The 12698-nt window shown below is 29.7% G+C and overlaps 1 protein-coding gene across 1 annotated transcript; it reads right to left on the bottom strand.

Annotated features, from left to right (window-relative positions):
- Positions 1-3289: 3289 nt before the first annotated feature.
- LOC114418990 (probable glutathione S-transferase) lies at positions 3290-4705 on the bottom strand. The gene is made up of 2 exons (XM_028384563.1): positions 4311-4705; positions 3290-3825 (listed from the first exon to the last, which is right to left on the bottom strand). The coding sequence occupies exons 1-2, from the start codon at positions 4629-4631 to the stop codon at positions 3469-3471; spliced, it is 678 nt and encodes a 225-aa protein (XP_028240364.1). The 5' UTR covers positions 4632-4705; the 3' UTR covers positions 3290-3468.
- Positions 4706-12698: the final 7993 nt, after the last annotated feature.

Below are 12698 nucleotides of genomic sequence, written 5' to 3'. Positions count from 1 at the left end.
AAACAAGAAAGTTCTCATTCACAGCCATTATATTCCCAAGGTCTTAAGTCTTGCTGCAATGTTTGTCATCTCAATGACATGTTCATACATAGTACGTGAACCATCAAACTTTATGCTGGTCAATATACTCATTAATGTCCCAACAACAGACTTATCAGCTGTTTGAGAGCACTTTCCCACTAATCTTATAAACCTTTTAGCACTTTCGATTTTAGGGAGAGTTGTCTTAATACTGTCTGCAATAGTCATTTTCATCAACATTAGGCTGAGTATGTTAGATCTTTCTCAAGCTTTATAATGAACTTTCTCTTCATTGCTACTAGTATCAATAATAGTAACAAACTTCTCTTCCAACATAGCAAGATCATGATCCAAAACACCGAGGTGAAATTGAACTTGCTCATTTCAGTTAGAGAAGTTAACCCCATTAAAATTGACACAGATGATACATAAAAATTCAGTTAATTGAGAACATGTATTACATAATAAAATTCACATAAGTATTTTGAGACATAAAATACATGTCATACACATGATTCATTCATATAACGGTCAATGTATATTGATGTTCTCCTTTAGGTGATACACCAACACACAACATACAAACATAATGATACTAATAAAATTTTAACATTATTTGGTAATTAAATATGCACCAATTAGCAGTATCTATTTCCTTTGGGCATATAAATAAAACTAATGATACACACAAATCGCCTACAATTATATTCATTAATTATGAGAATAACTAATCAACCTTTGGGCGATCCATAAATGCCTTATAACAATGAATTTCAATTACCCATAAACCAATGACCATATAATTTAGCATCCATTATTCTATGAGTAATCAAAATAATCATTAATTTTGGAATTAAACAACCTTAAAAATTTGGCCACTTTGGTGACTAACAAATTCAACATACATTTAATTCCAACCAAATATAATTGAAATAATCATTAATTTGGAATTAAATAACCTTACAAATTTGGCCACTTTGGTGACTAACAAATTCAACATACATTTAATTCCAACCAATTATAATTGAAATAATCATTAATTTGTAATTAAATAACCTTACAAATTTGGCCACTTTGGTGACTAACAAATTCAACATACATTTAATTCTAACCAATTATAATTGAAATAATCATTAATTTAGAATTAAATAATCTTACAAATTTGGCCACTTTGGTGACTAACAAATTCAACATACATTTAATTCCAACCAATTATAATTAAAATAATCATTAATTTGGAATTAAACAACCTTACAAATTTGACCACTTTGGTGACTAACAAATTCAATATACATTTAATTCCAACCAATTATAATTGAAATAATCATTAATTTAGAATTAAATAACCTTACAAATTTGGTCACTTTGGTGACTAACAAATTCAACATACATTTAATTTCAACCAATTATAATTGAAATAACCATCAATTTGGAATTAAATAACCTTACAAATTTGGCTAGTTTGGTGACTAACAAATTCAATATACATTTTATTCTAACCAATTATAATAGAAATAATCATTAATTTGAACTTAAATAACCTTACAAATTAGGCCACTTTGGTGACTAACAAATTCAACATACATTTAATTTCAACCAAATATATATGGTCTGCACATACTTATTACTATTAACAATTCATAGTCATTCTATTAATTTCATTGCAGACCATATAATAATATTCACATTTATTTGTATTTTGCATTCAAACACATTCAAATGAATATGTAGCATATACATATTTACTGCCACCAATAATTTTAAAACATTCACATTAATTTAATTATAAGACATAAACTTTCAATCTTTCAATAACATTCAACAATAATATTCAGAAGAAAAAAGAGGTAGGTGGGATTGGAAATAACAAACAAAGATTGCAAATAGCAATTTCCAAAATATTCTAAAATATTCATTCTGCCTGCAAGGACTTATTTGGTACGCCTCTTCAAACCATTATAATTAAAAGTAACCCTACGTACCTACACCTACACCTACGTACTACACCTGCGTACGCTGTGCAGCTTTTCAAAAAGATTGGAATTAAAGGTAAACCTACTGTATGACCACACAACTTTTCAAAACATTGGAATTAGCCTTTCTCCATTAGAAATAAATTAATGGCTTTCTCTACTTTCATTCTAGTTAAATGCTTAACGTGCGTAAATGGCGACGGCATAAGCTTTCTCATAAAGTTTTATATATACAGAATTTCATACTTTGTAGCGGAAAATATAATTAACACGAAAGACATGTTATCAAAACATGTAATTGAAAATACATGTAACATAATTTAAAAATTCCTAAATTTCATAATTAGGGTTCATGCATAATTGAGAGAAATTAAATCATTCGTGGAGAATAATAAATTTCATAACACATGCTCTGATACCACATGTAAAACTTTAAGGCATTTCCTAGACTATCAATTATATGAAACAACAGGATCTTGAAACCTATGATTCTCACAAACAATCAATAAACAATAGATAATGATGTGTACCTTTCTCCATAGGAAAACTTGTACATTTCTCTATAGGAACTTCTCTCTGGCGCACTTTGATTTCCTTGAAAAAGGATAGAAATTAGAGTTCAATTTCTTAGGCCTTTCTTTTCTGCCTCTCTCCGTTCGTGATGACTATGGGTGAGAGAAAACACTTTTCTAGTCAGGAAGGGGACCTTATTTCATGTTAGTGGGTATTAAGTCCCTTTTATAACCATTACTCCCATCAAGTAACAGTTAACCCTAGAAACTTTTCCTATTAAGTTCAATTACAATTTAGTCCTTAATCATTAATTATTTACTTATTAGTTCATACATAAGTCACATGTCTCTCACATGAGACATTAATTCTAACATACTTATCCAAGGATTGGGAGGAACAATATAATTTGAGTGCGACATAGTCTAAATTATTATTTTTTATTCTCACAATAGGTTCATGAATTTATGATTCTCATTTTTTATTATTGACAACTTTTACAGCAAGCACAAGTTACTTGCTAAGCAGAGTAATTAAGAGTATTGATATTGATAAATGTGAGAAGGAAAATCAAATTGTTATAGTGATTTTATGAAGTTGATAATTACACGAATAACTAATGAAATGTAATTAATTTTGTACATTTCATTAGTAAGTGTAGGGTTCATTAACCAGTTCAATGGTAAGAGTTACTGTCCTTCATAATCTGGCAAGGAAACTCCGATATTGCAGAACACCAGCATGCTTCAAGTTTCTAAATCGACATGAGTAAGAACTTTAAGAAATAGATAGATGCAATATAATTTATTCATTGAAATAGCAAAATGTCAATAACAACCTTGGAATATTTCTTTGACATGGAGAAATTCTAGATTACAACTTACAAGCATCATTTTAACAGCAAAAACTCAATAACAAACACATAATTCTTAGAAATTCTACGTCTCACACCACATCATCAAATCTATTTTGAAGTAAAAAGGATTTCATAGCGACCCTTGAAAAAGGCAAAAACAGGATCTCTAGGGGGCAGACTTTCTTTGACAATTGGATGGTTCAAAAATTCTTGGCTCCAATTGTGGAGCTTAGGAAATTTCTCACTTGTGAATAACTCCAACCCTGCAATTTCTTGAACCATAGGGACCCAAAATGCTATGTAGACAGCAGCAATATCTACCAACCCAATCTCCTCACCTCCAAAGAACTTCTTGTCCTTTATCTCATTCTCAAGAAACTGCAGAGCATCAATTGCTTCCTCAACATTCTTCTCACGCTCTTTCTCATCAGCTGTGAAAACAGCTTTCCATGAAGCACCAAAAACCTATTTCATAAATCACAGTATTTATTAGTGCTTAATTTATATTATAATTAGGACAAACTTAACTGGGTTATATATATAGCATAAAAAGTAGTGCTAACTGCTAGCAAAACAATCTCTACACTCTTTCTAACAACTATACTATTGAATAAAGTTGATTAAAAATTACAAGATTAGGAAAGATTTAAAATTGTGATTCTCTTAAACTCGTTATTTTTAATAAATTTTAATTAATAATAAAAAATGATTGAAAAAAAAGGCATGTTAAAAATTGTGTTGCTGATATTTCTGCACAACCATGAAACATATATAATACCCCACCCCAATTAATACGATTTTAGACAAAGTTGTTACAATTAATGAATAGAATTTATTCAATTTTTTTTAATATTTCTCTAACTTATTCCAACATACATATAGATGTCATGAAAGGTGATGTTTTGGGGACAAATAAGAACAAAACAAGGAAAGAAGAAAAATTGAATTACCTTGTCATCAATGAATTTGGACCAGAAACGAGCCAAGGCTCTTTGGTAAGGATCAGAAGGCAAGATGGGATTGTTCTTCCATGTCTCATCAATGTATTCAACAATCACAAGAGACTCTGCTATGGACTTCCCATTGTGAATAAACACTGGAATCTTCTTGTGAACTGGGTTGGATTTGAGAAGCAGTTCACTCTTGTTCCTCAAATTTTCTTCGACATATTTGTATTCAACTCCCTTCAACTTGAGGGCAATATGAACCCTGCACACAAATGGGCTTCCAGTAGCTCCCAAAAGGGTCACCTCCTCCTGACTTGAAGCCATTGCAGCACTATTCCCAAAGACTTAGGATAATCTATTCGAAACACTTGTTTTGTTCTCAAATTACTAAGGCTTGGTGGGCTATATATAGAGCTAGAAAGATGATTTTAGTACAATATTTTAGTATAATATAATATTCAGCATACGCGATGTTGACTACGAATTATTTTGTGTTCGTTTTTTATTTTTTTGCACTAAAATCATGAGAACAATCCAGAAACAAATAGAAAAAAAAAATACCTTCGCTGTCGAGAAGACTTCCATCGTTAATTAATTGCTTAGAGTTTAGTAGTTTGAAGTGATGTAAGGGGTTACATCACAAATCGTAATAACAGAATTGAACTGTACAACATGGAAATAGTATACAATAACACTGGTCCCCGTACATGGGAACGTTATTACATCTTACAATTTTTCTCCATCTCTCGTTTTCGCGGGTGGCAGAATTGTGATGAAATATTCAAGCTATTAGACCTTAAGATCCTTTTGATTTGAAGAAAGGAAAACAAGAGAGAAAAAAAGTTTCAAATTTTAATAGGAAAGAAAGTCAAAGAAATTATAAAAAATTTTAGAAGTCAATTTGTTTTTTTTTTTTGTACTTTCTCTACAAAGAAAAAAAAGAAAATTTTCAGAAATTCCAATGAGTCTCACACTTTAATCATGTTATTTTAATTTAAATATTTTTTTAAAATTTATTTTATTCTATTTCATTTAACCAAAATATTCCCTAGTAACGCCATCTAAATAACTAAAAATATACTACTATAAAAAATATTATTTAGGAAGTATCAACGATGATTGTGATAAATCTCTTAAAAATAACACAGTGACAATCTATTTATAATATATAAAAGTTAAACTCCTCATTTTAAATAAGTAAATTTGATGACGTGGAGGAACGAGAATATTCTTCTTTTGTGAATATTAATTTTCTTTTTCAATGTTATTCACAACATAATAAAATCTTATACCAAAACATTTTAATTCAATATTAGTGACCTCCGAATTTCTCTGATGTTCATGACTCTCATTCTTTGTTCTATATTACATTTTATAATTATTTTATTTTACATTTTACATATCATTCAATTTTTACATATTAATAATTTCTAATTTTAATATTTATGCTCTATAAATATAAATATAAATAAATATTTCTCATAAAAAAAGTTCATAATCTAAAATTAATTTATATAAAAGTTGTGCTCCTCACTATCACATTGTCACGTCCACAAAATTGATGATGGAGGAAGGAGAACATTATCATTTTGTACTTATCACGTCTCTTTTCCTTTTTTTTTTCTTTTTTAATGTTATTCACAACATAGCAAAATCTATATCAAATCATTTCAATTCAATCTTATTGACCTCCAAATGTTTCTCATGTTCAAGACCCAAATTCTTCAATGTTCTATATTGCATTTTATAATCACTTTCTTTTACATTTTACATATCATTCAATTTTTTCATATTAGTAATTTCTAAATTCTAATATATTTTCTACTCTATAAAGATATATAAAAAATAAATATTTCACATCAACAAAGTTCATGATCTAAAATTATTTTTCAAACTAATCTATAAAAAAATATGTTGGTTAAACAAAGTTGAAATTTATTTATTTTTCACATTAGTCTTTAAAGAAATATATTTCACATCAACTTTAAGTATTACAAATATAATTTTATTTACTATCTCCAATATTACATATTACAAAATGCAAAAAAAAAATTGTATTAAATTACTTTAAACACATTTTATATTGATTAAATTTATTTAATATTTTTAATTTTAATCCGATTTTCACTTTTAAATATATTGCATAGGAAACTTCAACTCCACAAAATGTAGTGATAAGGGAGAATATGATTTCAAAATTCAATGATATTTTACAAGATGAAAACTTATGCACCATACATAATTTAAGGATTGTCTCAAGAAATGATACATACAAACCTATCAAAGGAACATTCAAAAGATTATTTTTACCTACTACTATTATCAAGAAAATCAATAACATATCCATTAGCATCCTGTACACTATGTATAGTTTGGTTCAATGAAAACTCTAGATCAAAGGGTAGATGATAGAGTTGTCTTAACAGGTACAACATTAACATTTTGCACATTCATTACTAATTTATTTCACTCTAACATATCTCATATTTTATCATAGATATTATTAGTACACTTCATGCACTTGGAAATGAAGAAGATGTACTTGTCACTGACAAACCAACAAAAATAAGGAGATTGAAATTGCTACCAAAGGAGTAAATAAATTACCCTTTCTTTATCATTAATTATAAATTTTGTTTAAGTAATAATTTTGTAGAATTCATTATATATTTCTTTATATTTTCACATGGAAATGAAGAATGTAATATAGAACATTATATTTTCACATCTCCCTTTTTTTATCGGTTATTTTCAAGAATGAAGTTGTTAAAGTTACTTGTGGCAAACATAGTCTTAGAATTTGAAAAAACAATCAACATCCAAGAAGAAGACTCAAAAAGAATTATAGTCACTTCTATTATGGTTAAGAAATTCAGAGGTTTGATTACTTTCACACATTTAAAATCCTTAACAAAATTTATATTCTACACTTTATATATCTTACTACTCTATCTCTTTTCTTTTCTTTATGTATATAATTCTTCAAGTTCTGCCAAGATTGATCTTGATAAGAGAATGTAAAGAAATAGAAGATATTTGCAAGATATAAGAATGGATATAAGAATCACAAGTATGCTAACCTTCCATGACCTTCATATTCATAATATTTAATAATACTTTATTTTTTTCCTTAGTATTAACATATATATAATAACAGGATAATGTGTTCATAAGAGATGCCAAAAGAAAGTAACAAAAGAGGAAAATAAATACACTTGCAAAGAATGCAAACAACCATCCAAGTACCCAACAAAAAGATTTAATATTTGTATATAATGAATTATTTTTTATAACATAATTAAATAAATATTAAAATTTTAAAAATATCTTTTAGGTTGAGGATACAATTGAAAGTCTCTGATGACATTCCTGTAGCAACATTCAGAATGTTTGATCGAGATGCACAACAAATTCTAAACATAACAACATTTGAATTCCTTCACATCCAAAGTACAAATAAGATTGACATACCCCAATATTGTATATCCTTTGCAAATACACTTCTATTTTTGAAATCATGCTCACAGCTCACAACTCACAACTTGAAGGAAGGATTTGAAACTGTCACAAGGACTTTTATCTAAAAAAATATCATTCAGCATGATTCTCTCCTCATAGAACACGTAACCATATTTATAATTTATTTTCATTTTTACTTCTTGTACAAAATATTAATAGTTTTATCCACTGATTAATATTTTTATTAAAAAAAGAAGCCCACTTCATCACAATAAATATCATCAGATGAGTCAGGTGAAAAACTAATTATAAGTTAAAGGCCAAAGTTACAAGCATCTAATAAGTCAAAAAGTGTATCTTCATCATCTAATGAAGAAGTCTATCAAATTTCACAAAGTCCATTAAGAAAAAAGGCGAATAAAACCGTCATAAGTCAAAGTTCAAAGCTACAATCATCCAAGAAGTCAAAAGATATATCTTCATCATCAAAAGATACAAAAAGTCTATTTAAATGAACAATTTTTGGTATTTTATTCGTATCATTTTTATGTTTTTTACCATTATGGTTGATTATTTTTCTTTCATTAAATATATTTCTTTGGCTGCTTTATTATGTCAGTTTCACTTTATTCTTATGTTTCTCTCATAAAATTTATTCTCAATGCTTGTTTTTATCTTCACGTTAATAAACTTTAATTGAGTGGTCAACCTCTAATTTTGGAATATTCCTTATAAATATATTAATAAATAAAAAATATTTTAATTTATACATAATTATTTTATCTCATTTAACATTAAATGATATAAAATATCATTGATAATTATATTTTAAAATTTAATTTATTAAACAAAAAAATTATTTAAATATTTCTTTAATTATTTACAAACCCGCGCAACATGCGACTATGTATCTAGTTTTATAATTATAGGAAATGATAATAAAGATAATTTTTGAATAATCTATCGTTGAAGACAACTTGTCTTTGAACCTATAGTTTCTCGTGTCTTAGTGTTCTTTCAGTACATCTCTCATGATATATATATGATACCAGAGTTCAGCGAAAAGAGATCAAACAGACAGATAAAAAGTAGGAATGGTGAATGATGCAATATGACAAGTACAGATCAAAATATTAAAACAATCATCAAGGACACACCGTTAAACGATTTACAAATCCCAGGCTTTCACAAAAGAAGCAACCGAAACGGCGGCAGAGCCGCACAGGATCGACAAAGAGGGAGAAGGGAGATGAATTGAAACTTGAAATTTATTAAACTTTGGAAGAAGTGCTTACAAAAGTTGTTCTTAAGCAGAGCACCTCTAGCCTCAGAAACTTGAAAAATGACTAAAATGAAAAGGGTGCCTCACATTATGGACGAGGACTCCTTTTATAGCCATAGGATTTACTGTTTGCTACAGTACCGGTAACTTGACCGGAACTACTACAATGATTGGTGCAAAATACCGGTAACTTGACCGAAAAACTAAATTACATTGATTAAGCAGTTGAGTGATCTTAATTAATTAATCATCTTCTAAAGAGATGCCAAAACAATAATCCTCATTCTGATAGAAGGGATTGTCATCTTGATCATCATTTTCTTCTGGGGATTCAACTTCCTTCTTTGTGATACTTTCTTCTTCTTGTTGAAGTAGATGGAGAACCTCTTTTAGATTCTTTGCCAGACTTTCTTTGGATTTGGAGCTAGCCAAGAATGCTACTAGCTGAGACTTTTGATTTAGAAACAATAATGTTTTCGGATCAGCAGGTTTTAAAAATTTTGGGTTGGCCTGAAACCAAGTTTTGACTTGGTCTGGAGTTGCTTTTGATGTGTCGAATTGAGTCCATCATTTGACAAAAGCGTGTCTTTACAGGGGTGAAAATTGCTTGATGTTTTCTGTCTTCCCATATCTATATTGCCATAAGAAAATCCATGACAAAGCAAAGTTGGAGAAATACATTAAATCAGCTGGAATTCTTAATTCCTGGTTAAACATTTTGTTGAATTGGTTAAATCCTTGTTGGACTTCTTCTGGATAAATTTGTGAAATTGGTCCGAAATAATTCCTCCATTGGAGGAACCAATTTGGGAAATTATACACTGTGTTGTTTTTAAAGTAAATCAAACATGAGTGTTTAAATTTATTATTTTGATGCCAAAATACATTGGTCTAGGCATCAATGTAATCCCAATACGTATATCCTATTTGGTCAAATGGAGCAGAGAATTTCTTGGGTTGGTTTAGGTTTGATCCATAATGTCATGGTTGCATTACTTTTAGGATTTGAATGGTTGAATGGGTATTCGGGTTTGGATCTTTGGAGTCTTTGAAGTGTTTAATGGATACTGAATTTGTATCCACTAAGATGAACTCATAGAATTTTCTGGTTTTGTTGAGGCTCGTCGGCTTGTAATGGAATCCCTGCAGGAAAGCTTTTGCAGTTGCCTTAAAGGGATTCTTGTCCCAATACTCTGACTCCATCTGCAAAACAAAAAAAAAAATATTCTTTGAAACATAGCTGTTAGCTGGTTTTGGTGTTGGGTCTTGTTGAACCATTGTTTGTTTGCCTTCGGGGTTGTTAACCGTCTTGGTTTTCTTGGCAATTTGGATTTGTTTTTGGAGTTCTATTTCAGAATCATCATCTGATTTTGAAGCCATTTCTGCCCAGGTCTTTTTGGCTAACCTTAGAACTTTGGTGAGGCCCATTTCTTTAAGAGCTTGGAGGGTTTGGATTGACCAGACATAGTTTGCCACAATCTGTTTGGTGGTGATTGGTTTTGGGGAGTCCTGAGTTGATGACTCTTCAAGCTTTGATTTCTGGGTAGATGACCCAGAAAATGTTGAGGATGCCTTTTTGGTGTTTGGCTCTGGTAGAGCCAGTATTGTTCCTTTGCTAGACCTTCCTCCTCCACCAGAGGAATTCTTCGCCTTAGGTGGCATTAGTGTTTCTCTGTAAGAATTCATGTGCGAGGTAGTCAGGCAGAGAGTTTGAGGTACTCTTAATATATTCTATTTCAAAATCAAAGACACTTAAAATTGCTTGACATCTTGCAAAAATTTGTTTTGAGGCAAGGTTTTTAACATCCTTTTGAAGAATGTCTTTGGCTGATTTGCAATCAACCCTGATTAAAAATTTTTGATTTAATAAATCAGATTGGAGTTTGGAAATGCACAAAACAATTGCTAAAACTTCTTTTTTAACAGTTGAATATTTTTCTTGTGCAGAATTCCAATGCTTTAATGTGTATGCAATGACATGTTCTTGGGTATGGACTCTTTGTTTGAGGATACCACCATAGCCTATGTTTGATGCATCTGTTTCGACAATTTTAAATGCCTGTGGAATGGGAAGATACAAATATTTTAGAGAATGGACTTTGAATTTGATTTCTTTTACTGTTTGGGTATAGATGTCAGACCAAGGAGGTAGATTTTTCTTCAACTTATCATGTAATGGTTTGACAATGTTATTTAAGTAGGGAACAAATTCTCCTACATAATTCATACAACTTAGAAATCTTTGTAACTGGGTTTTGTCTGTTATTTGGTTTGGGAATTTGTTGGCAAACTCTATTGACCTTTCTATTGGAATAATCATACATTGATATATGTTATGACCAAGGAACCTAATTTTAGTTTGGAACAGATTGATCTTTGATTTGGAGACTGCCAATCCATTCTGTTTGATAATATTGATAAAAATCTGAATTTGTTTGAAGTGCTGATCAATATTTTGTGAGAAGATTAAAACATCATCTATGTAGACAATGACAAATTTTGAGTAAGGATTAAAGATATCATTCATAATTTTTTGAAATTATGAAGGGAGATTCTTTATTTCGAATAACATTACGTTCCACTCATATTGCCCGAAAGGTACAATGAACGTTGTCTTGTACCTGTCTGATTCTTGGATTTGGATTTGCCAAAATCCAGATTTCATATCAAATTTTGAAAATATCTTTTCCGAATTCAATCTGTTGAGTAGATCTTTTTTGTTTGGAATAGGATACCTAATCCATTGTAATGTTTGGTTTAAAGGTTTGTAATTTATGACTAGGCGAGGCGTACCTCGCTCAAGTTTGGCCTATTTATTGACATAAAAAGCAAAAGCCCAAAATGGATGTGGAAAATCAGAACATAATGTGGATTCAATATGCTTTAATTAAGATTAGATTTTTTTCTTTTATTTGAGGTTTTTCTAGTTACAGTTGAATATTATTAAAGGACACTTCTTCTTTTAAGAAGTTGATTTGGTTAATCTTGTTTTCTATAAAATTTATATTTTTGGAAATTGGTTTAGTGGAAAAATTGAATATAATTTTCCTACCCAAATGATTTGTAGTTATTCCCTCTTTTGATATCTGAAGGGGAAATAATGCTCTAATAAAGGGGGTACCTAGGATTACTTAGTCTTAAGGTTCTTTACCAAAAGAAAGTTTGTGTTAATCCTAAGGCCTTGATTTTCAATGATTGCATTTGATAGTTTAAAATTAATTTTTAATTTCGAACCATTTGCTGTACTTAATTTGTTTGAGGTCTTTTCAAAGAATTTTGTTGGGATTAGACCTTCCAAAATACATTTTGAATTCGTCCCTATGTCAAATAGGGCCATTGTATCTAAGACAAAATCATTAATTATGATTCTAATGTTTATGTAGAATTTTTGGATTTTAATCTTGTTGATTAATCCCATAAACATTTCATCTTCTAGATTTTCGATTTCATTTTCGTTATCCGTTTCAGTATTCTCAGAATCACTGCTTTCTTCGAGATGAGAAAGGATAATTTGGTGGATTTCTTGTTGTTGACGAAGTTCTCTAACTTCTCTTTTTAAATTATTAATCTCTGTTTGGAGATCCTAGATTGTTGTTGGTTTGACAGAAGTGTTTTTCTAATCATTTGAATATGTTACTAACATCGAATTT

The sequence above is a fragment of the Glycine soja genome, chromosome 7 (genome assembly GCF_004193775.1).
Source record: "Glycine soja cultivar W05 chromosome 7, ASM419377v2, whole genome shotgun sequence".
Taxonomy (NCBI): Eukaryota; Viridiplantae; Streptophyta; class Magnoliopsida; order Fabales; family Fabaceae; genus Glycine; species Glycine soja.
Note: the sequence above shows the minus strand (reverse complement) of the source record. Positions and strands in the feature narration are given on the sequence as shown.